General features: G+C 44.3%; 2 protein-coding genes across 2 annotated transcripts in view; both read right to left on the bottom strand.

The window, feature by feature from the left end:
* Positions 1-3,141, bottom strand: part of LOC134330789 (scavenger receptor cysteine-rich type 1 protein M130-like) — a 38,035-nt gene extending 34,894 nt beyond the window's left edge. The window contains exon 1 of the mRNA XM_063012083.1: positions 2,706-3,141. Within this exon, the coding sequence (XP_062868153.1) occupies positions 2,706-3,141 (436 nt within the window). The remainder of the gene's footprint in view (positions 1-2,705) is intronic.
* A 12,399-nt stretch (positions 3,142-15,540) lies between these two features.
* On the bottom strand, positions 15,541-24,698 carry LOC134330702 (antigen WC1.1-like). The gene is made up of 19 exons (XM_063011971.1): positions 24,677-24,698; positions 23,319-23,624; positions 22,901-23,215; positions 22,495-22,818; positions 20,410-20,736; positions 20,015-20,320; positions 19,859-19,927; positions 19,071-19,385; positions 18,926-18,982; positions 18,689-18,832; positions 18,416-18,514; positions 18,132-18,194; positions 17,839-17,904; positions 17,657-17,734; positions 16,819-16,896; positions 16,462-16,524; positions 16,297-16,362; positions 16,127-16,186; positions 15,541-15,961 (listed from the first exon to the last, which is right to left on the bottom strand). The coding sequence occupies exons 1-19, from the start codon at positions 24,696-24,698 to the stop codon at positions 15,876-15,878; spliced, it is 2,844 nt and encodes a 947-aa protein (XP_062868041.1). The 3' UTR covers positions 15,541-15,875.
* Between the last annotated feature and the right edge of the window lie 969 nt (positions 24,699-25,667).

Genomic DNA, 25,667 nt, shown 5'->3' with positions numbered 1-25,667 from the left:
ACTGATGCTCGGCTACAAAGCCAAAAATTGACCAGCCCCAAGCTACCCTCATGGTCTAATCAAACCCACACTGCTTAAGAGACACTGCTGGTCATCAGACACTGCGGGTTATCATACACACTGCTTTAAATCAGACACACTGCTGATTATCAGACACACCGATGTTTATCAAACTCACTGCTGGTCATCAGACACACTGTTGGTTATTAGACACACTGCTGGTCATCAGACACACTGTTGGTTATTAGACACACTGCTGGTCATCAGACACACTGTTGGTAATTAGACACACTGCTGGATATCAGACACACCGCTGGTTATTAGACACACTGCTGGATATCAGACACACTGCTGGTTATTTGACACACTGATGCTGATCAGACACACTGTTGGTTATTAGACACACTGCTGGTCATCAGACACACTGCTGGTTATCAGACACACTGCTGGTTATTAGACACACTGCTGGTCATCAGACACACTGCTGGTTATCAGACACACTGCTTTAAATCAGACACATTTGTTATCAGACATGCTGCTTTAACCCTTGTGTGGTGTTTGGGTCTGTGGGACCCGTTTTTAATGTTTACCAAAAGATAAATGACGCTATTTATTATTATGTTAACCTCCTTTAGCTCATTTTGTGTGAAGAACAGATAAAATAACAGGTTTTTAATGAGTACACACTGTACACTGTACACCCCCCCTGTACACCCCCCGCCCACACACACATACATTTATATTACACATGTGGTGTTCAGGTCCCGCAGGTATAAAAGTGTGTCCCTTTACTCTGTCCTACGATAACATGTCCTGCTGTGAGTGTGTGTGTGAGAGAGACAGACTGAGAGAGAGAGAGACAGAGAGAGAGAGAGACACAGCATACATGCATGAAATGAAGGTATGTAACACACACAGTAAAGCTGATCCTCATGTGTTGTATAGGCTGCCATGAACAGACTGTGTTCAGTGGGACTGAGGTGTAGACTGATGATTAGACTGAGGTGTAGACATGATTAGACTGATGATTAGACTGAGGTGTAGACATGATTAGACTGATGATTAGACTGAGGTGTAGACATGATTAGACTGATGATTAGACTGAGGTGTAGACATGATTAGACTGATGATTAGACTGATGTGTAGACTGATGATTAGACTGATGATTAGACTGAGGTGTAGACATGATTAGACTGATGATTAGACTGAGGTGTAGACATGATTAGACTGATGATTAGACTGAGGTGTAGACTGATGATTAGACTGATGTGTAGACTGATGAGTAGACTGACGATTAGACTGATGTGTAGACTGATTATTAGACAGATGTGTAGACTGATGTGTAGACTGATACAGATACTGGATCTGTTCAGGCTGCTGTTTCTTACACTGTCATGTTTTACATTTCTTAAGGTTGTTTAATTTTGATTTGTTCAAAGTAAACACGTTTTTCCAGCCATATTTTGATATAGATTTTTTCTTTTTTATATTTTATCACAACAAACGGATGTCCCTGTTATTTATAAATGTGATCCAACACAGGTAAATAGTAAATGTTAAACAAATATTATGTTGTAATGAACACACACAGAGATGATTTACAAGATGTTTATTGATAACAAAACACAAAACAGGGTAACACAAGACAGAATCAAACAAGACAAGACAAACTAACACAGCCTATGCTAAATGCTAAGCTAAACATAAATGAACAAAGCTAATACTAATTTAAACACAAAGCTAACGCTAAACATTAAACAGGAACCTAGGGTTAAAGCTAATAACATGAGACAAGACAGAATCACTAAACAAACATAAACAAAGCTAAACAAAAACTAAACTAAGACAAACAGGAACAGAACTAAACAAGGCATGAATAAGACTAACAGGCTAAGGCTAGCAGACAAACAGACAAAGGAAAACCAACATAACAGAGTCACAGGCAATATAGAGTCCAAACACTGGTCCACAGCTGCCTTCTTTTATGCTGCAGTGAACCAATCAACATGAGGGGCGTTGGCTTGAGACAGAACACAAACGGTTCTACTAAAGTGCTCCTGGAGAGGTGGGCGTGGCAGGTGCACCTGAGTTCCAGGAGCACATTGAGGCTCGAATCGTGACAGTAACCCCCCCCCCCCCCCCCCAAAGACACGACTCTCAGCGTGCCTCAAACAGACAAACAAAAAAGGGAGGTCCTGGACCCTGAGGGCAAACTTTACATCCTCCAGCAAGTTCTGAGGCTGGCATGACATGAGTAGGCTGAGTTCTGGCAAGCTGGGTAAACCGGTATAAGTTCATGAACACCGGCTGCCGACGTGAGATCTAAAGCGCCGCCTTTGGGCGCCAACAAGACACCTGGGAGCGCTGCTGTGGAACTTAAAGAACCGTCTGGGGGCGCCAACGTGAGACCTGAAGCACTATCTGGGAGCACTGCTGAGGAGCCTGAAGCGCCACCTAGGAGCACTGGGGAGGAGCCTGAAGCGCCAACTCGGGGGCCGACGCGAGACCTGAAGCACTGTCTGGGGGTGCCGACGTGGTGTTTGAAGCGCCATCTTGAGGCACTGACATGGAACCTGGTGTGCCGTCTGAAGGTGCCGACATGAGACCTGGTGCCCCAACTGGAGGCACCTACATGGAAACTGGAGCACCAACTGGGGGTGCTAAGGTAAGGACTGGAGCACTATCTGGGGGCAGCGACTTGGTACCTGGAGCGCCAACAGGGGGCGCTAACGAGAGAACTGAAGCACAAACTGGGGGTACCGACATAGAACCTGGGGCACCAACTGGGGGCGCTGAGGTGAAAACTGGAGCACTCTCTGGGGGCACCTTCTTGTAGCATAGCATCAGCTGCCTGGACCCTGGAGAAGCATCCGACGTGAGCTGCTTGGAGCCTGGAGAAGCGTCTAAAGTCAACAGCTTGGAGCCTGGCGAGGCATCAGGAGTCAGCTGCGTGGAGCCTGGAGAAGCGTCTGAAGTAAACTGCTTGGAGCCTGGCCAGGTGTCTTGAATCAGCTGCTTGGAGCCTGGAGCTTTGACTGGTGACCGCAGCATAGTGCAGGGAGAATCATCTGGAGTCGATGGTGGCTTGAACCCTGCAGTCTGCAACATGGAGCCTGGAGCTTTGACGGATGACAGCAGCATAGCACAGGGAGAGTCGTCTGGACGTTAACTTATAAATAGAGTTTTAAAACTACTATCTGAATTTGGATATGTATGCAGAACGCAACCTCTTCATGTGAAGTATCGTGTGAGTCTCACTGCAGATCTCCAACCCAGAGGAGAGAAGGAAACCATCTGCTCAGAAGCCAAGGTACAGCAGTTTGTGTTGTAGAGCTCACCTGGGACAGGGAGAAAAACTTCATCTCCATCTGTTGAGACCGGTTGGAAAGCTCAGACACGAGATAACACCGCTGGCTTCTGAAGATTACTACAAGAGGTAGACTCATTTTTCTATGCTCCATGAAGTCAAGTCAAGTCAAGTCAACTTTATTTATATAGCGCTTTTTACAATATACATTGTCTCAAAGCAACTTTACAAAATCCAGGACCAACAGATACAAAAACTCCTGTTGAGCAAGCCGAGGGCGACTGTGGCAAGGAAAAACTCCCTGAAAATTACAGGAAGAAACCTTGAGAGGAACCAGACTCAGCAGGGCCCATCCTTCATGGGTGGCCTGGAGGATACTTTAAATAAATACACGATTTACACAAAGCATACAAACATAGAATTTACACAAATCATACAAACACAGAATTAAATGATCTAAAAGTCATAACTGGTCATAAATAGATAAATAAACAATTAAATAATAATAGAGTTGTTATCCGCTCTAGTCTTCAATAAAGTCTGTAGTGATTTCTTGTCGTTGCAATTACTCCAGACCCGTCACATCTGACAGGAGCAGCATCGTTGTCCCGGCAGTCTCGACTTTAATCCTTAACCTCGGTGGGTAAACAGGTTTCAGACTCCGGCAGCCCTAATTATTACAGCATAACTAAAAGGGAGAGCAAGCAGGTAACAAGGTCATGAAGGCTTTCACAGGACATCAGCGCCCATCTCCCCACCGTCATCAAACCTGAGTGATCGGACAAGAGAGGCAGGACGACAGCAACCCAACATCCCTGATCACCACAAGTTTCTATGACCAAGAACCCCCAAGCTCTGCGCCTTTGTCTATACTAATCAAAAGCCTGAGAAAATAAATATGTTTTCAGTCTAGACTTAAACATTGAGACTGTGTCCGAATCCCGAATAGAGGCAGGAAGATTATTCCAGAGTTGTGGAGCTTTGTAGGAAAACGCTCTTCCACCAGCCGTGATCTTTTTAATTCTAGGAACTATAAGTAACCCTGCATCTTGTGAACGAAGTGGACGTGCTGGATTGTAGTAATTAATAAACTCACTCAGATACTGTGGAGCCAGACCATGTAGCGCTTTATAAGTTAGTAAAAGTATTTTGTAATTGTTATAATGAGAGAGACTAGGGACCCAAAGATGCGGAGAAAGGTGTTCTTTTATTTAACAATAAATAATAATCAAAACACAAAAACAGGCACAGAAAACAACTCGGGCAGAATTCCCGAGTGAAGCCGCTGGCGCCGCAGGCAACTGAAAAAGAGAAAAAAGAATAATGGAAAACGAAAGCAAAAGAGCGAGGCGCGAACCTGGATCGCCTGAATGAGAGGCGTTCGCGCTGCTCGCTGCGCTATTTAACAGCGAGTAAACAAAGGAGCCCTCGTGCTTAAAAGAAGCGCTGAGGGCGACAGATCCCAGGATAATCTTCCGGGATCGCTAAAGTGAAATTAATCAGGTAACTGGGACTACAGCCGAACCGGTATTGTCACCAGCGGTAAGTTCGTGCCGCTGGGAAGAAACCGATCTGAAGTTAGAAAAAAGGAAGGTCGCTAACTGCAGCGTGGATTCGAACCGGGACTGTAAAAGTGGATGACGCTATGGCTTAGTCCACACGGCCAACCCGGCAGTGATGAACCCACCTGAAAGTTCAGGCTATAAAAGGCTTGTGAAAAGCGGTTGCGGGGCTACCATTAGCCACAAGCTAACCGCACAGAAGGGGTTTTTAATGCAAAACGCCGCAAACAAACGGCAGCGCGAGGGCTGCACGAAGTCGCACCAATCTTTCCCTATAAATAGAACCAAAACCCTACAATACCTCAGTCTTACGACTTACACACCCGACCGCCCTATTTAGCGCCCGGGGTACCGAAACTGTCCCTATAAAAGAAGCGACTTGTGCAGTCATTGAGTGGGAACAAAAGATAAAGGTGCGTCGCCTGCAACCTGGCGACGCCCCCTTAAATAGGGAGATCGCAGGTGCAGGTCGTTCGCCCCTAACGAGCTGGCCTGCTATTTGAGGCCAAGCTCTTTGTTGTTCTGTAACGCCTGCGACGCTGGGAGCTGATGGTATTTTCACCAGCCGTCGCAGGCACCCTAACAGTACCCCCCCCTCTAGGGACAGCTCCCGAGTTCCCAAGACCCGCGGTCCGGTTCCGTCGGAACTCGCGGATCAGTTCAGGGTCCAGGATCTGGCGAGCCGGTACCCATGAACGCTCCTCGGGGCCGTAACCTTCCCAATCCACCAAGTATTGGGTGCTACCCTGCACCTTCCTGCTATCCAGGAGGCGGCGAACCGTGAATGCAGGGGCACCCTGGATGATACGAGGGGCGGGAGGTTGGGGGGGGGTCTAGCTCCCTCGCACGCAAATGGGCGAAGTTGGGAGACATGAAAGGTTGGGTGTGCCTTCATCCTGGGAGGCAGCTCCAACCTATATGTCACCGGATTTATCCGTCTAACCACCTTGAACGGGCCAATGTACCTTGGTGCCAGCTTGTGAGTGGTACCTTTGACGGGGAGATCCCTCGTCGACAGGAGAACTCGTTGGCCCGGCCGGAACGTGAGAGCCGGCTGTCGCCTGCGATCAGCATTACGCTTCATGGAGCATTGCGAGGTTAGAAGAGCCTGTCTTGCTTTTCGCCAGGCGGCACGGCAGCGACGGATATGATGCTGCACAGTTGGGACCGCAACCTCTTGTTCCTGATCCGGAAACAACGGAGGGGGGTACCCGAACTGTGCCTCAAACGGTGACGTTCCAAGTGCGGCATGGTGCAGGGTATTGTGGGCGAATTCAGCCCACAACAATTTATCCGCCCAGGTGGCTGGATTGCCTGCAGTAAGGCACCGAAGCATCTTGCCTAGATCTTGGATAACTCGTTCCGACTGCCCGTTGGACTCGGGGTGATACCCCGAGGATAAGCTAGCCGTCGCCCTAAGAAGTTGGCAAAAGGCCCGCCAGGTCTGACTTATAAACTGCGGGCCCCGGTCCGACACAATGTCAGATGAGACCCCATGTGCTCTTACCACATGTTGCAGTATAGCCTGAGCGGTGGCCATGGCCGACGGTAGCTTGGGTAGCGGAACGAAAAGGCAAGACTTGGTGAACCGGTCAACAATCACCAGTACCACCGTGAATCCCCTGGATCTGGGCAAGCCCGTAACAAAATCCAGTGCCAGATGGGACCACGGCCTTGAAGGTACTGGTAATGGATGGAGGAGTCCCCGTGGACGCTCTCTAGTGCTTTTATTAGTAGCACAGACAGCGCAGGCGCGGACAAAGTCCTTGACCTGACTGTCCATCCCCGGCCACCAAAACCTTCGGCGCAACAATTCCAGGGTCTTAGAGACTCCTGGGTGAGCCGCAAATGGGGACGCATGGGCCCATTCAAACACCTGATGACGGACTGTAGATGGAACAAACAGCCGATCAGGTGGACCTCCACCGGGGTCGGGCTCCACAGTTTGAGCGTCCCTGACAATTTTAGATATGCCCCATGTTATAGGAGCAACAATCTGGCTCGGGGGGATAATGGGTTCAGGCTCGGTCTCAGGTCTGGTCGACTCCCACTGCCTGGACAAGGCATCAGGCTTACCATTCTTAGACCCTGGTCTATAAGACAGGGTGAAGTGGAAGCGACTAAAAAAAAGAGACCACCGAGCCTGGCGGGAGTTCATCCTCTTGGCCTGCTGGATAAACGACAAGTTTTTGTGGTCTGTCCAGATCAGGAAGGGATGTTTAGCCCCTTCGAGCCAATGTCGCCACTCATCAAGCGCTAGCTTGATGGCCAAAAGCTCCTTATCTCCTACCGGGTAATTACGCTCGGCAGGAGTTAGACGATGCGAGAAGAAGGCGCAAGGGTGGAGCTTCTTTTCAGAGCCCACTCTCTGGGACAACACTGCCCCAACCCCGACATCAGAGGCATCCACTTCCACAATGAAAGGTTCCTCTGGATCGGGTAACTGCAAAACCGGAGCAGTGGTTAAGAGAGTCTTCAGCCTATTGAAGGCTTGCTGGGCCTGCATCGTCCATTTAAACGGTCTCTTACCAGTTAGGACCGTCAAAGGAGCGGCGACCGTACTAAAGTCCCGAATGAATCGCCTAAAAAAATTTGCAAAGCCCAGGAATCTTTGCACTTGGCGTACGGAACAAGGAGTTGGCCAGTCCTCCACAGACTTAACTTTAGCCGGATCCATACGGAGGGCACCCTGAGAAACGATGAACCCCAAAAATGAAATAGATGGGGCATGGAAAACGGACTTCTCCAGCTTGACGAACAGATGATGGTCGAGCAAAAGCTGGAGAACCCGGCGGACGTGCCTCACATGTTCTTCGATGGACCGACTAAAAATTAAGATATCGTCTAGGTACACATAGACGTATCTATCAAGGGCTTCTCGCAAAGCCTCATTGATAAAGCGTTGGAAGACCGCGGGGGCATTCATTAACCCAAAGGGCATCACTCGATATTCGTAGTGTCCCGTGGGCGTAATGAACGCAGTCTTCCATTCATCCCCCCGCCTGATCCGGATCAGGTTATACGCGCTGCGTAGATCGAGCTTCGTAAAAATGGAAGCCCGCTGAAGGGCTTCAAACGCCGTGGCCATCAGCGGCAGCGGATACCGATCCTTGATCGTGATGGCATTCAGACCCCGATAGTCAATACAGGGGCGTAAGGTTCCGTCCTTCTTCCCCACAAAGAAGAACCCTGCCCCAGCTGGGGAGGACGAAGGACGGATAAACCCCTGTTGGAGTGCTTCCTTAACGTACTCCTCCATGGCTACCCTCTCCGGGCCCGACAGGGAGAAAAGGCGCCCCCTAGGCGGAGAAGTACCAGGAAGCAAATTTATTGCACAATCAAAGGGTCTGTGGGGGGGCAAGTCTTGCGCCCGAGACTTGCTAAAGACCTCATGTAGGTCATGGTACACAGGCGGTACCCGGGCCAGATCAGGGGTTATCGCACTAGGTGATAGCGGTGTCGACGACATACTGGCTGGCAGCAAGCATGCGTCCTGACACCTTGTTCCCCAGGCAAAGATTGACCCGGTTACCCAATCAATTTGGGGATTATGCTTCCTGAGCCATGAGTGTCCCAGGACCACTTGGAGCTGGGGGACCTGGGTCACCAAAAAGGTGATCCGCTCCTCATGGTTTCCCAGACGCATTGTGAGAGGACGCGTCTGATGAGTTATGGGACTCCCGGCTACCGCTCGGTCATCCACAGCGTGAACCGCTATGGGTATCCGTAACGGCTGGAGCTCAATCCCCAATCTGTGTACCAGGCGGCGATCAATAAAGCTCTCCACCGCACCTGAATCGACACAGACCCGGAGTTCCGTGTTGCCCGAGCCCCAGAGCAACACTGTGGCAAGGGACAGACCATGATCAGGGATTATGGATCGGCCCACCCTCGACTCCCTGCCTCGAGAGTGGCCTACTCGTTTAACCGAGCCCGGCCCCTCGAGGGAGAGTCGAAAGATGGTGGTGTGGGCCCCCGGGTCAATCCCAGTTGCATGGGCTCGGGATCCTGGTCACGGAACACGGGCCGGGGCGAGCTCTGAGGCCGGACAAAGGGTGGATGAGACCCTCGCTCCCGAGCTCGCTGTCGGAGTCTAGTGTCGATTGAAGTGGCCAGTGTGTAAAAGGCCTTAAGTGTGGTGGGGAGCTCACGAGTGGCCAGCTCATCCTTAATTTTCTCCCCCAGGCCGCGATGGAAAATGGCAAGCAGCGCCCCCTCATCCCAACCACATTCGGCTGCTAGAGTGCGAAACTCAATCACATACTCAGCGACGGAGCGTCCTCCTTGGGACAGCTCAAGCAAACGCGGGCCAGCCTCTCTTCCTCCCGTTGGGTGGAAGAAAGTGTCCCTTAGCGCCTCCTTGAAGGCGAGCTCTGAGGCACACTCGGGGGCGTCCTGCTCCCAGAGAGCAGTGGCCCACTCTAGGGCTTTGCCGGTGAGCAGTGAAATAATATACGCGACCTTTGAGCACTCAGATGGAAAACGGGAAGGCTGCAGCTCAAAGGTGAGGGAGCACTGCAGGAGAAATCCCCTACATTTTTTTGCCTCCCCCGAAAAACGTTCGGGGGGCGGAATGGGGGTCTCTACACCTGTGGTAGTTGTAGGGTACACGGGAGAAGGCGGGGTCTGGCGGTCAGGACTGGCACCCAGTGTAGGTAGTAGCTGGACAATTTCGGTCAAACGGTTGGCCAGCTCATTGAGTGCCAGCTCGTGTCTCCCTAAGGCCATCCCCTGGTGACGTAGAACGTCAGAAATAGGGGGGTTCTCCGCTGGGTCCATATTACTGGACGCACCTTTCTGTTATAATGAGAGAGACTAGGGACCCAAAGATGCGGAGAAAGGTGTTCTTTTATTTAACAATAAATAATAATCAAAACACAAAAACAGGCACAGAAAACAACTCGGGCAGAATTCCCGAGTGAAGCCGCTGGCGCCGCAGGCAACTGAAAAAGAGAAAAAAGAATAATGGAAAACGAAAGCAAAAGCGCGAGGCGCGAACCTGGATCGCCTGAATGAGAGGCGTTCGCGCTGCTCGCTGCGCTATTTAACAGCGAGTAAACAAAGGAGCCCTCGTGCTTAAAAGCAGCGCTGAGGGCGACAGATCCCAGGATAATCTTCCGGGATCGCTAAAGTGAAATTAATCAGGTAACTGGGACTACAGCCGAACCGGTATTGTCACCAGCGGTAAGTTCGTGCCGCTGGGAAGAAACCGATCTGAAGTTAGAAAAAAGGGAGGTCGCTAACTGCAGCGTGGATTCGAACCGGGACTGTAAAAGTGGATGACGCTATGGCTTAGTCCACACGGCCAACCCGGCAGTGATGAACCCACCTGAAAGTTCAGGCTATAAAAGGCTTGTGAAAAGCGGTTGCGGGGCTACCATTAGCCACAAGCTAACCGCACAGAAGGGGTTTTTAATGCAAAACGCCGCAAACAAACGGCAGCGCGAGGGCTGCACGAAGTCGCACCAATCTTTCCCTATAAATAGAACCAAAACCCTACAATACCTCAGTCTTACGACTTACACACCCGACCGCCCTATTTAGCGCCCGGGGTACCGAAACTGTCCCTATAAAAGAAGCGACTTGTGCAGTCATTGAGTGGGAACAAAAGATAAAGGTGCGTCGCCTGCAACCTGGCGACGCCCCCTTAAATAGGGAGATCGCAGGTGCAGGTCGTTCGCCCCTAACGAGCTGGCCTGCTATTTGAGGCCAAGCTCTTTGTTGTTCTGTAACGCCTGCGACGCTGGGAGCTGATGGTATTTTCACCAGCCGTCGCAGGCACCCTAACAGTAATCAATGCGAAATTTAACTGGCAGCCAGTGTAGAGATGATAGAACAGGAGTAATATGGTCAAATTTTTTAGTTCTAGTTAGCACTCGAGCTGCTGCATTTTGAACTAACTGGAGTTTGTTTATGGATCTACCAGAGCATCCTGTTAGAAGAGCATTACAATAATCTAACCGAGAAGTTATAAACGCATGGATCAGTTTTTCGGCGTCATTAACAGATAGTATATTTCTTATTTTAGAAATGTTACGCAAATGATAGAAAGCAACTCTAGTAATATTATTAACGTGTGTATCAAATGAGAGATCTGAATCTATTGTGACACCTACGTTTTTTTACATCTGGGCTGGGAGTAACAGAGAAAGTGTTTAAGTTTAGCACCAGGTTAGACAACTTGTCTCTTGCAGCTTTAGAGCCAACAAGTAAAACCTCAGTTTTATCTGAATTAAGTAAAAGAAAATTACACGACATCCAGTTTTTTATGTCGTTTACACAATCTTCTATCTTACTGATTGTGTCAGTATCATTTGGTTTGGCTGATATATACAGCTGTGTGTCATCTGCATAGCAGTGAAAGTTTATGCCATGTTTATGAATAATTTCACCTAGTGGAAGCATATAGAGTGTAAATAATAGCGGTCCCAGTACCGACCCCTGTGGAACACCATACTTTACTTTTGTAGTTTCCGAGCATTTATTATTTACATAAACGAATTGAGAGCGGTCAGTCAGATATGATTTAAACCAAGAGAGTGCGAGTCCTTTAACATCTACTGTATTTTCTAGCCTCTCCAGTAAAATGTTCTGATCAACCGTATCAAACGCTGCACTAAGATCTAATAGAACAAGAAAAGAGACACATCCATTATCAGAAGACATTAACAACTCGTTAACTACTCTAATTAATGCGGTTTCGGTACTATGGTTGGGTCTAAATCCTGATTGAAATTTTTCATGAATACAATTTTCATTCAAATAAGAACATAGCTGTTTGTAAACGACTTTTTCTAATATCTTTGAGACAAAAGGAAGGTTTGAAATTGGCCTATAATTAGATAAAACATGTGGATCAAGATTAGGTTTTTTAATCAGGGGTTTAATAACAGCACTTTTAAACAATTTAGGTACATACCCAAGGCTAAGGGATGCATTGATTAATGTAAGCAGGGGCTCTACAATAGCTGGGAGTAAATCTTTAAGTAAACGAGTTGGAACAGGATCGAGTATACACGATGATGACTTCGATGATTTAATCAACACAGTTAGTTCATTTTGGGAGATTGGATTAAAGGAATTTAGTTGGATTAACTCGTTACTGTTATCATCACTGTTCTCACCAATGCTGCTCGGAGTGAGTCCATACTTAACATTGGCAGGTGACACACTCTGACTCTGAAGTCGTATTTTTTCGATCTTGTCATTAAAGAATTTTAAAAAATCATCACTGGTACAGTCAGGCGGTATATTAGATTCAGTTTCATTGACGTTTTTAGTTAATTTGGACACTGTCTCAAAAAGGAATCTGGGATTGTTTTTATTTTTCTCTATTAGGGACGAATAATATAAAGATTTAGCTTTTATAAGTGCATGTTTATACTCAGTTAGAGCATCTTTCCAAGCAATCTTATACACTTCCAGTGTAGTGTGACGCCACTTGCGTTCTAATTTCCGTGCTGCTTGTTTAAGTGCGCATGTGTGGTCATTGTACCAAGGAGCAAGTTTTTTCTCCCTAATCAGTTTAGTTTTAAGTGGGGCTACGTTATCTAAGGTTGCGTGCAATACAGTCTCTAGGTTTTGAGTTGCCTGATCTAGTTCTTTAGGTTCCGATGCTGATATATTTGGTAATTCTGGTAGGCAGTTTATGAACGCTGCTGCAGTTGCAGATGTAATAGTGCGCTTATATTTAAAACGATTTGGTTGCTGTACCTTATTGGACAGGGACACTTCATATATTAGTAGAGAGTGATCAGAGATTAAGTCATTCTGTGGTACGATTACCAGGTTGTCTATGTTTATACCATAAGTAAGTATTAAATCTAAGGTATGTTTACAGCGGTGAGTGGGTCCTGTTACATTTTGGGTGATGCCTAAAGATTCTAAAATAGAGTCAAACGCAGTTTTGAGTGGATTACATTTATCCTCATAATGGATATTAAAGTCACCAACAATTAAAGCTTTCTTAGTTGATAAAACTAATTTAGAAAGAAAATCGGCAAATTCGTTAAGAAATTCTGAGTAAGGACCAGGGGGTCGATAAACAGTAACCAGCTTAAACATACTAGTTTTATCAGATGAACATTTATTGGTTATGTCAGAGATAAGAACTTCAAACGAGTTTGTTATGGGAGTTGATTTTACAGTGAGACCTACGTATGTCCTTGTCATAAATTGCGGCTATTCCTCCACCACGACCACTAAGACGTGGCTTATGTTCATAACTGTAACCCGGAGGAGATGCTTCATTTAAACCTAGATACTCATCAGGTCTAGCCCAGGTCTCAGTTAAACAAAGTGCACTAAGACTATTATCTGTAATTATTTCATTTACAATTAGTTTTGCATGCAAGTGACCTGATGTTTAGAAGTCCTAACTTTAGTTTAGCTTTACTATGGTTTTCATGATGCTCATTTAGATTAATTTTAATTAAGTTATTATGACATACTTTTTGATTTTGTTTTGGCTTACACCTGCCACGGTAAACAGACACAGTCTCAATGGTTTGTGACGTAAGGATTCCGGGTGACAACAACCTGCTGTAGGTTTCGCCACTGGGTCGAATCGGTAAGGGGCCAGAGCACACTACTGCCTCAGACATCGACCTAGCTAACTCACACACCTCTTTAACATTATTCTTAGTAACCTCAGACTGCAGTAAACGAACATCATTAGTGCCGACGTGGATAACAATCTTCGAAAACCTACGATTAGCATTAGCTAGCACTTTCAGATTTGCTCTGATGTCAGGCGCCCTGGCCCCCGGAATACAAGTGACTATGGTTGCTGGTGTCTCTATGGGGGTTGCAATGCGCACGTGTCGGAGCTGAGAATCTCCTATAACCAGAGCACTTACATTAACAGGCTTCTCAGCGGGTGGCTCACTGAGTGGGGAAAACCTGTTGGACACGTGCAACTGAGATGGTCGGTGCTTTGCCCTATGACTATGTCGCCGAGACGTCACCCAGTCGCCCCGCTGTGAGGGCTCTAATGCCGGAGTCTGGGGTTCTACACCTGAACTGCTGGCATTCGGGACTGCTACAGCTGAATCTAAACACTCACTAGTAGTAGTCTGTTCTAATGCCCGAATGCGCCCTTCTAACACTGAGATCTTCTCCGTCAGACTAACAACTAATCTACACTTATCACATATAAAGTTATCACTAAACACGGAGAAGGAATAACTGAACATATTACACTCGGAACATGGATACAGCGCTCCTACTGGGGCCATAATAACAGAGAAATGTACTTAGCTTTACAAGATGAGTTGGAGATGATGTTTATGTTGGATTCACCGGCGCTTCTGCTGGTAGTCACAGAAGAACGGCTTTAATTCCGGATGAAACAGGCGATGATGAGCTGGAATACAAAAACCACCAACCAAACCAACACAAACGCGCTTCGTTCGGACAAAAGCGGCTGTAATTCTAAAGGAGAACGGTGTTATGCGCTGGTGTACAAAACAAATAAACGCGCTTCCTACGAACAGAAACAGTTATAACTCCCCACAAAACAGAGGTGTTTTAAGAGCTGAAATACAGAACACAACCAAACACAAACGCGCTTCGTGCGGACCGAAAACGGTTTTAATTCTGGATAATTAAGATGTTTATGCGCTGAAGTACAAAAACAAACAAAACCGGCTTCGTTCGGATGCCGGTAGCAGAAGTTTCCTAGTTTCCAACACAGCACGAATTTACGTTAGTAAACACAAGCGCTTTTTTACGATAAACAAAATAAAACTAAATCAACAACACACGGAAGATTAACGTATAAATTATATGTTTAAAACATACGTATATAAAAAGTTATTTAGCTAAAGGCTACAAACAAACAACTAGGCTAGCGTCTCAGCGCTTGGTTCTGTTGCTTTCTTTAAAACGTGCATCTATTACTGACTGATAACAGGTATCTCAGTTAGATTCGTGTCCTGATCCCACCAAGGTTTATTTCAGTTATAATTTCTTAGCATTGATTTAGTACCTACACATTCATTTCACTCTTCTTACTACTTAATTGTTTTATTCCCTGATTAATCACTGTTTCTATGCTATACTTTTAATTTTTAATAAACATTATAATTATTTAAACCTAGCACTGTGAGTTTAATTACCTGGGTGAGAGAAATAATCGACTAACGAACTTTACTCCAACAGAAAGTGATATTTTATGAATTCGGTTTTCCTGGTAATTTCTCCTTAAAAATGCCAGTGGTTCCCCCGTATTTGATTAATAGCTATTAATTATATAATTAAGTAATTATTTGCTAATCTCTCTCCTCCACGACAAGGTACTAAACATTTTTTCCCTGTAGTGATTCGGTTCATTCAAAACTGTGTCTGGAACGCAAACCTAGATCTGCTGTGGCGACTTCTAAATATAGGCGCAGCCGAAAGAAAAAAAGAATTTGATGAATATATTATAATATATTCAATAATATATTATATAATAAAATTATAACTATTATATAGACTATAATACTATAAAAATAATAATAATAACGTAATTCAGTACACAGATCAGCAAACTTTATTCTTAATAATCAAATCATTTTTATTTCAAACAGTATAAAATTAACTTTTAGTTTAATGTAGCTATAAAAATATTCAACTACCTACAAAAATAAAATCAAAAATTTACAATATCAAAACATCATTTTAGCTTCCAGTTCAATTTTTAGCATATATTTAATTAAATTTACAGCAAGTTCATTTTTCTTTCTCAAAATAAAAAAAAGCTTCAGGATTTTATCAAACAGATCAAAAATACCAAATGAAAAAATAAAAAACAGTCATTTTGATGATTATTACAAGACAGATCTTTGTGTTAGCGTACTGTGGCTGGTTACGTTACAGAATGTGAAATTAAAAAATGGGGATGTTTTTCCCCCCGTGCTCGACTGAAATGTTCAACACTGAGATCAACAAAGATTCAGATGAATAAAATATCAGGAGCTGAAGCTGTTAGAAAATCATTTCCTGAGGTTAGAGATGTTTTGATGTCATTTCCTGAACAAAGACATTGGGTGGCGTCTCTGGGTCACATGGTCTGGGTCTCTCTGAGGCTCCTCCTCCACGTCATCATAATCTGTAAAATAAGTAAATTGAGGAGGAGGCTGAAATGTTCCTCATAGATGATCAATAATGGAAGCAAACTTTCACTCTGCTGCCTGTTCACTTTATTTACAACATTTACTCCATCCTCCTTAATCATGCACATTTCACACACAGCCATGGAGCTAAACCAACCCACCTTCTGCACCTCCTACTTCCTGTTCAGCACCCATCACATCATCATAGTCCTCTGATTCCTCTATTAGAGCAACATGAGAAGAGAAATGATGGCATTAAGAAACTCAACTGAATTCTTACTGCATTGATGCTTCAGTTTCAAATTAATTTCCTCCTGTCAGAGAAACAGACCTGTTATCAAGTTTGGCTTTGTTTCCATGGTAACAGCATCATCATGGTCCTCTGGTGGTGTTTCTTCTGCCCAAATGTAGAGATCAATACCATGAAATCAGTCATGATGTGGTTCAGAACTCTTTTCATGCTTGAAGTTACAATTTTGTGAAATTATTGTCCTACCTGTCATGATCTGGAACTTCTGATCAGCTGTAATGGCGTCATCATAATTCTCAGCTTCGTCCTCTACACCAAAACACCCAGATTTCAACTTTACTCAGGTACCAGTTCTTAAAGTTACAGGGGGCCAGTAAAGCTCCACAAATACTCTACAGGAATCTCTCCAATCACAGTGGATTTAATGATTCCATTTTCATCACATGAATTCTGATCTTATAAAGTGTAGTGAATGTAAAAATCCTCCCTCTAGATCTTTATAAATATAAACACACTACAGCAGAACCAGTGTACAAAGTTATTTACAGTATGGAGAATTCATTTCTACAGCTTTCTAAAAGAAATCACTAAACAGAAGCTCACCGGCTACGTTATCAGGGATCAGTCCAGCAGTCATCACATCATCATAGTCCTCTGGTGTGTCCACTCTCCTCGAATCACCTAAATCACATAAAAACAGAGGATCAGATTTTGGAAGACTCATCCCATCTACTGCACTGATTTTTAAGTTAAATGTGTTTAGTTGGAAGGCTAGAAAACCTTCAGTTAAAAACAGTTAAATATTTTCTTTTGTACCAGTTACAATAAATAAAGTTTTTGTACCAATTAAATTGTAATAAAGTCTCCTGAAGTGGTTTTACCAGAATGTATTTTAATGCTTTTATAATGAATTTTATTGTTTTTTCTACCAGTAAATCAGAGCAGTTTAAGATCGTATTGAGATTTTAATTGTTTATAATTGATGAATCTACTTGAGGTAATTACTATTATTTACTTGTTTAAATACTTGATTATTTTGGGGATTGTACTGGAATATGAGACTTTATTGTCTGTCACCTCATCTTAACCCACTTGCTTGTTTTTTCTGCTCACTTGAGAGGTGAGGGTCACCCTGACCCGCTTAAGAAACTTGCTTTTCACATATTGACGCAGATGTTACTAAAGAGATCTTCACATGTTTTAGCAGTCGAGTCTGGTCTGGACAGGCCGCCATTTACACTTGCTTTTGTGCATCTTGGTGAACTTAAGGTTCTGGGAAAACCGCAGGATGTTATCAACAATTCCCAGAATAATGGTCTGAGAACAGAGCCATTATTCCTGGGTGGATAAAAAACACTTAGGTTCTACATTCCTACAATCATCTACAGTAACTAATTTAAATAATATAATCATATTTAATATTAAAAATACAGGTTATTACCAGGTATGTTTTCAGGAATCGATCCAGCAGTGATGGCATCATCATATTCCTCTGCTGTTTTTACATTCGCTGTATCATCTAAATCATATAAATTCAGAACATTTGTACAAACAGATCAATCATCTTTATTTAATCATTAATATTAAAATAATAAATTCTGATAATTTAACAAAGTTACAAACTTATCAGGTCATTAGTTGTGACGGCATCATCATAATACTCGGCTTTATCTCCAAACCCAGATTTTTCTACATGAATAAAGTTTAAAATTATTGTCATCGACACTACTAAACAAACTAGATTCACTATTAAAGAGAACTTTATAATGAAAGAAAAATCTGTGAACTAACAAACCAAAGAGACCAAAATGAAAGTGTCAGGATTAAAACTCTGGATTTATAATCAACATTTTCTTCATTCTTTTAATGTTTCTTTGTAGAACAAGTTAAACAAATCCACCCTCCAGATCTTTTACCTGAGAGAAGCTCCTCATCCACGTCTTCATACCCAGAATGCTGTGATTCAGAGAGGAGACTTCCTGTTGAGAAGAGAAGAACAGTCATGAGACGAGTTCAGAACAGCAGATCAATAATGAGCCACCACAATGTTTTTTCATTTTTGTCAACGGCTTTTTACTTGGCAGGATCTCAGCAGGTACACTCAGCACACAGCAGTAATACCCTGGTACCAACTGTATATTTCTTTAAATAACTGTCAGGGGTACCAAAACCTTTACATATAACTCTGTATAAACGTCACCTCTTTTACTGGAACGTCTGGTTCTTCTAGTGGAGTATCTGTGGTTGATCTCTTCATAAACTGCCTCTGACAGAGTCTTACGCTTCATCTTATAGAGACCTGATTATGGAGAAGAAGAAACACATTAGCAACAGAGGATCCAGGATTAAGCCTTGTGGGAACATAAACATTGTCTTCATGACTATGTGAGTAAGATCTGAACCAGTGTAGGACTGAGACAGGAAGGTAAATGTTCAGTAACTGAAGCAGGATTAAATCTCTGAATGTTACTACCTCTCCTGAGTCCTCTGTTCTGGAAAAACATCACAACCAGAAGCACTAAGGCCAGGAAGAGCAGCGTTCCCAGCAGGATCAGGGCCAGTGGAGGGGTGGATGATGGAGGTTCTGGATTGGCTGTTCTTTTCATTGTTTGTTTCACTGCAATTTAAATATAAAGGATATTTTTGTAGATCATAACAGAGTTTATTATTATTAACGTGTGTATAGATGATAGAAAGTAAAATACTTTACCTGCTTCGGTGATGATGGTGGTTGTTGTGGGTGTAGTAATAGAGGATGCTGATATCTCTACATTAACAGAAATTTAACAAACCTTTTATATTTAGTAATAAGAGATAAAACTGTAATTGGATTTTATTCCTAAAAGTAATCCCACCTGCACATGTGACTCCAGCATCCTGTTTGTGGGTGCAGTCTGTCTGGTACTTCAGGGAATGATGACAGTTCCACAGGTGAATCTCGTCTCCTCTACACTTCACTCTGTTCAGCCAGATGGTTCCTTCACCAGCACCAAAGGTAGCGTTCCTATCAGCACTCAGTGCTCCACCACAGCCCAGCTGCCTGCAGACCACCTGAGCATCTCTGATGTCCCACTGATCATCACAAACGCTTCCCCATGTAGCATTATAATAAACCTCCAGCCTTCCAGAGCAGCTTCCCTTTCCTCCAATCAGCCTGAGAGGCAGGTGATCTACACCACACACATCACACATGAGAAATCACATCAACACTAACACACATCACACATGAGGAATCACAACAACACTAACACACATCACACATGAGGAATCACAACAACACTAACACACATCACACATGAGGAATCACAACAACACTAACACACATCACACATGAGGAATCACAACAACACTAACACACATCACACATGAGGAATCACAACAACACTAACACACATCACACATGAGGAATCACATCAACACTAACACACATCACACATGAGGAATCACATCAACACTAACACATCACACATGAGGAATCACAACAACACTAACACACATCACACATGAGGACTCACAACAACACTAACACACATCACACATGAGGAATCACAACAACACTAACACACAGTTCACAAGATAACATCAAATCACTACCATATTAGGTTAATTAAAAGCTTTAATTGTATTTTAATGAGAATCTTACTGGAGCAATATTTCAGGTGGGAGGGTGGAAGACATGATCCATGAGTACGTACAGAACTTTCATTGTGTCCTGTAAGGAAATCATTTAGTTGGTCATATACTGTATACTGTATTTTACCACAGTAACCAGTACAGAATGAAGAGAAGCTCGACCTACCTGAACATTTAATGTGAGCCACCTCAATGCTACTATCACACTCGTTCTGTCCCCATGGTGAAGATGGACAGTATACGAGATTAGAATCATGTTTCTTACATTTTACATGATCCAGCCAGTTAGAAGCAGATTCCAGTCTTGCTCTTGTTGAAGATAAACTTCCAGTTCTTCCACAGTTCAGCTCTCGACAGATTACACCCGCTGTATCATCGTCCATCCAGTTGAAACACACGTTACCCCAGGTTCCATTGTAGAAAACTTCCAGACTCCCCTCACAGCCCCCAGTGAGTCTGATTTCTTTAAATTCTGGGGGAGAAAGTTGACTGATAATTATTTAATGCTATTAATGTATATAAACACTTATTACATCTGTATATAATGATGAATTTCAGTACCTGAACACACCACCCCGACGTCCTCTTGGTGTCCACATTCATTCTCCTCACAGATCTTAAATCTGCAGTTCCACAGAGACGTCTCGTTCCCCTCACACTCCACCTTATTCAGCAATATGGACCCAGTTCCAGGACCAAACCAGGCTGGTATGTGGGTACTGAGGGCCACACCACACTGTAGCTCTCTGCAAACCACCTGGGCATCTTTAATATCCCACATGTCACCACACACTGTTCCCCATGAACCACTGTGGAAAACCTCCAGCCTTCCTGCACAGTCTCCACCAGAACCAACCAGCCTGATGGAGTTGTGGGCTGGGATAAAAAAACAAAACAAAAAAACAGGTATTATTCTATTTTTTAATATAACACCGTAAATGTTGTAACAGGTTCACAGTGAGGTGAGGCAGAAAGGTGTCAGGTGTAACCCCACACCTGCAGTATTAGAAAATGAACCTAAGTGCAGGAAAACCTAAACAAAGTAGAACAATGATGTAACTCAAAAGCCACAAAACAAAAAAAATGAACAAAATCAAACTCCACCAGCAATGCGCCACCCAGAGGTTTATAGGAACCCTAAGCAAACAACGCATCATGGAGGTAAGTTAGAAACAAGTTTATTACAGGCAACAAAAACAGAAGGACTCATAACAGGTATACTAGGAGAGCAGCGATGGGACCTGGAGACTGGAACAGAGGCCGGCGGAACGAACAGGAACACTGGAAACTGGAAAGGAAGAAGGTAGCATGGAACAAGGGATCCAGGAGACGACAACAAAACTGGTACACTCAGGGCAGGAATACTTGGAAGGGGCGACAAGGGAACCAGGAGGCTGAGATAGAGGCAGGTAGAACCGCTGGGAACACAGGAGATAGCAAGATGAACCAGAAGGCTGGGATTGAGACAGATGGGACTGCCAGAAACACAGGAAGGTGCGACGAGGGAACCAGGTGGCTGGGAAGGAGTTGATTGACGATGAAGAAAACACAGGAGACTGGAGAGGAGGCAAGTGGCATGGAGCAGGGGATCCAGAAGATAAAACCAAAATACTGCAGGCAAGGATACTTGAAAGGTGGCATTGAACATAAGATCCATGTGAGGGGAAGGAGCTGAAGACCAGGGAAAAAATAGGGAAGCTTGGCGTGTGCAGAAAAAAAAACAGAAGAGCTGCTCTCTGAAGTAGCAGGGTCAGCAGGAAACCAGGGAGATGAACTGAAACCAGGGAAGGACAAAAGGTAACATCAACAGGTAACAACCAGATAACAAAAAAAGGAGACAACATGGAAAGTCAACAAGTAACAAAAGCAGATGATCTGGCAAGAAGTGGAGAAACACTAGTCAAGTCAAGTCAAGTCAACTTGATTTATATAGCGCTTTTTACAATATACATTGTCTCAAAGCAACTTTACAAAATCCAGGACCAACAGATACAAAAACCCCTAGGGGCCTTTAAAGGTAGATTAACGAGGAGCTAATTGGAAGCAGGTGTGCAGGGTAATTAATGAGGGGGAATCTATTGGCTGATTAGTGGGAGGGAAAAACTGGTGCAGTTCCCTACAGCTCCACCAGGAGTCGCCAAAACTCCCCTGGGACTCCTGACAGTACTCCCCTCTTAATGGTCGCCTCTCGGCAACATATCCGTCTTGTCAGGGTTGTCCCGGTGAAATTCTTGGAAAAGGTGGGGATTCTTTCGATGAGCCAGGTGGGTGGAGGGGGTTTGGAAGGAGGTGGAATGAACTATCTCTGTCTGTCCTAACATCTGAGTCTCTTGCTGTCTTTAAAAAACGATTAAAAACCTTCATCACCTTTTTACTAAACACTTGAGCTGACTTGTACTTATTTACTAACATTTTTTTCCATTTCCAAAAAACAAAACAAAACTTTGGTTCTAACAAGTTTCAGCAGATTCGTGTTCTTTGACTGTTGTTTACTAAAACTTGAGAAATGAAATGTTTACTATGGAAGCACTTCTGTAAGTCGCTCTGGATAAGAGCATCTGCTAAATGCAGAAAATGTAAATGTAAGATCATTAAACTGTGAGCTTCTGTTTTAAGTTAGTTAATAGTTGCTGGTTTGTAGCTGCTTACCAGAGCAGGTGATGGACAGCAGTTCTCTGGAGCTGCAGTTAGCAGGTTTTGCACTGCTGCAGTTCCCCAGATGTTCTTCACTTCCAGAGCAATTGAAAGCTGTTCCACATGTCTGGTGGTGTTCAATAGTGGATGGAGAGGAGCTGTAGTTCAGCACAGATCCACAGCCCAGCTGTCTGCAGAGCACAGAGGACTCAGCCAGACTCCAGGAGTCCAGGAGAACCTTCCTCCAGTCCTGTCCAAAATAAACCTCCACCTCCCCCTGACACTCACTTCCTCCTGTTAACTTCACTCGCCCATCATGAAACGCCAGAGAGGAACCTGAAGAGAAACAATAAATCAAGGTTCAATAAGGAAACACAAATTATTCATAAACAGGTCCTACACCACTTTAACATCTCACCAGTACAGATAACTCCAGCATCCTGTTTATGAGAGCATGCAGCTCGACTCCATGATGAGACTGGACATTGGGACAGGTGGGTCTCGTTCCCCTTACAATCAAACACATCAGACCAGATCTGAACGCTCCCCTCCCCAAACCAGTCGGCCTCCAGGACAGCCACAGCACTCCCACAATTCAGCTGGGCACAGAGGACACTGGCAGCTTTAATGTTCCAGCTTCCAGCACAAACTGTTCCCCAATCACTGAGGTACTGGAGCTCCACTCGACCAGAACAGGAGTCTGGACCGTCCACCAGCCGAGCCTCATTGTTACCTAAACCAAAAACTAAGAGCTCAGTGAAAATAGAAACGTTATTAACAGTGACAATGACACTGAGAAATAAAGTTTAAATACAGAACAGGTCACGATACTTAACAGATTAATCCCACATCACTGGAATGGGAGCAGGTGTGGTTGGTAGGTGATGTTGGGCAGAAGGTAATATCAGACTCGTTTCCTCTACACTGAAGCTCCTCTGTCCACACCTGATGTTCTCCTCTACCAAAAGCAGCAGCTCCCAGCACCTCCAGAGGAAGTCCACAGTCCAGCTCTCGACACACAACCTCTGCATCCTGCTGGTCAAAGTCAGCATCACACACTGTGTACCAGGTCTTCCCAAGAACCACCTCAACTCTCCCGGAGCATCGGTGAGGACCATCACCAAGTCTACACTTTTTGTGTCCTGTGTTTAATTATTATAACATTGTGGAAATTAGAACATGATTAAAATATAATATAGCACATTGAAATTACAACCCCAAATCAGAAAAAGTTGGGACAGGATGGAAAATGTAAATAAAATAAAAACACAGAGTTTCTTACATTGACTTTTATTTGATATCAGACAGGATGAATTTGAGATATTTCATATTTTATCTGCTCAACTTCATTTCATTTATTAATAAACATCCATTCCTGCATTTCAGGCCTGCAACACATTCCAAAAAAATTGGGATGGGGGCAATTTAGGGCTGAAAACACTAAATAATGATGTGATGTTAAACAGGTGATGTGAACAGGTGATTGTAATCATGGTTTGGTACAAAAGCAGCATCCAGGAAAGGCTGAGAGTCTCTGATGAGTAAAGATGATCAGAGGATCCAGTTTATCCACAAATGTGTGAGAAAATGATTGAAATGTTTAAAAAGAATGAACCTCAAAGAAAGATTGGAAGGGATTTGCATGTTCTCCCTCTACACTTCAGAATATCATTAAACCATTCAAGGAATCAGGAGGAATTTCAGTGTGTAAAGCTTCATCTGAACGCTCGTGATCTTCCATCCCAAGAACCTCCACTCAACACTAGCTGATATAACCACATGGGTGAGGGATTAGTTTGTAACCGATTTCCCTGCGGTTCCATAATGAATTTAAATGTTATACCGGCGCTGACCAATAGGGACTGATAATGAAATAGAGAGTTGAGGAAAAAGGGATGAAAGAATAAGAACACTGGACCAGGGGAGAAAAAAACTAAACCGGCTGTTTAATGTTGTTTGGTAGATACGGATTGAGAAAACGCTGTTTTCATGCTCAATACGGATTTGTAATTTTCATGGCTTTGGAGTTCTTAACCACATGCTCATAAGAACTGGGTGGATTATTGCTGGACTTATGCAAAAGATTGCAAAGGAGCTGCATGAAAGAAAAGTTTATTGGATTTCAGGATCTCCAGTGTAACAAGCCCATCTCCATTCACATTGGTATCTCTACCTTACCAACAAAAGGACTAACTGGTGAGATCGATCCAAGTCATGCTGTTACATCAATGGACTTTTTGTAAAGGAGTATAGTGTATGTATAATTATATTGTGGTGAAAAGATTTGGGGTATATGTGGTTTATATTGTTTGTTTTTGGTACATGTCTACAATACATGCTTTGCTGATATTTTCTGTTGTTGAGAATGATTGCATCATAGCACGGCATATGACAGAATAGTTGAACCCTGATTTACTAATAGTGATGGTATAAGGTTGAACAACAAAACCGTTACAAGTTTATCAAACCTTTATCAAGCTCTACATGTGTGTCAGTACCAGGGTGTATCATGGTATGGGGGTGTGTCAGTACCAGGGTGTATCATGGTATGGGGGTGTGTCAGTACCAGGGTGTATCATGGTATGGGGGTGTGTCAGTACCAGGGTGTATCATGGTATGGGGGTGTGTCAGTACCAGGGTGTATCATGGTATGGGGGTGTGTCAGTACCAGGGTGTATCATGGTATGGGGGTGTGTCAGTACCAGGGTGTATCATGGTATGGGGGGGTGTCAGTACCAGGGTGTGTCATGGTATGGGGGTGTGTCAGTACCAGGGTGTGTCATGGTATGGGGGTGTGTCAGTACCAGGGTGTATCATGGTATGGGGGTGTGTCAGTACCAGGGTGTATCATGGTATGGGGGCGTGTCAGTACCAGGGTGTGTCATGGTATGGGGGTGTGTCAGTACCAGGGTGTGTCATGGTATGGGGGCGTGTCAGTACCAGGGTGTATCATGGTATGGGGGTGTGTCAGTACCAGGGTGTATCATGGTATGGGGGCGTGTCAGTACCAGGGTGTATCATGGTATGGGGGTGTGTCAGTACCAGGGTGTATCATGGTATGGGGGTGTGTCAGTACCAGGGTGTATCATGGTATGGGGGCGTGTCAGTACCAGGGTGTATCATGATATGGGGGCGTGTCAGTACCAGGGTGTGTCATGGTATGGGGGCGTGTCAGTACCAGGGTG

This window comes from Trichomycterus rosablanca, chromosome 1, assembly GCF_030014385.1.
Source record: "Trichomycterus rosablanca isolate fTriRos1 chromosome 1, fTriRos1.hap1, whole genome shotgun sequence".
NCBI classification, from domain to species: domain Eukaryota; kingdom Metazoa; phylum Chordata; class Actinopteri; order Siluriformes; family Trichomycteridae; genus Trichomycterus; species Trichomycterus rosablanca.
The sequence above is the reverse complement of the archived record's forward strand: the minus strand, read 5'-3'. Positions and strand labels throughout refer to the sequence as shown.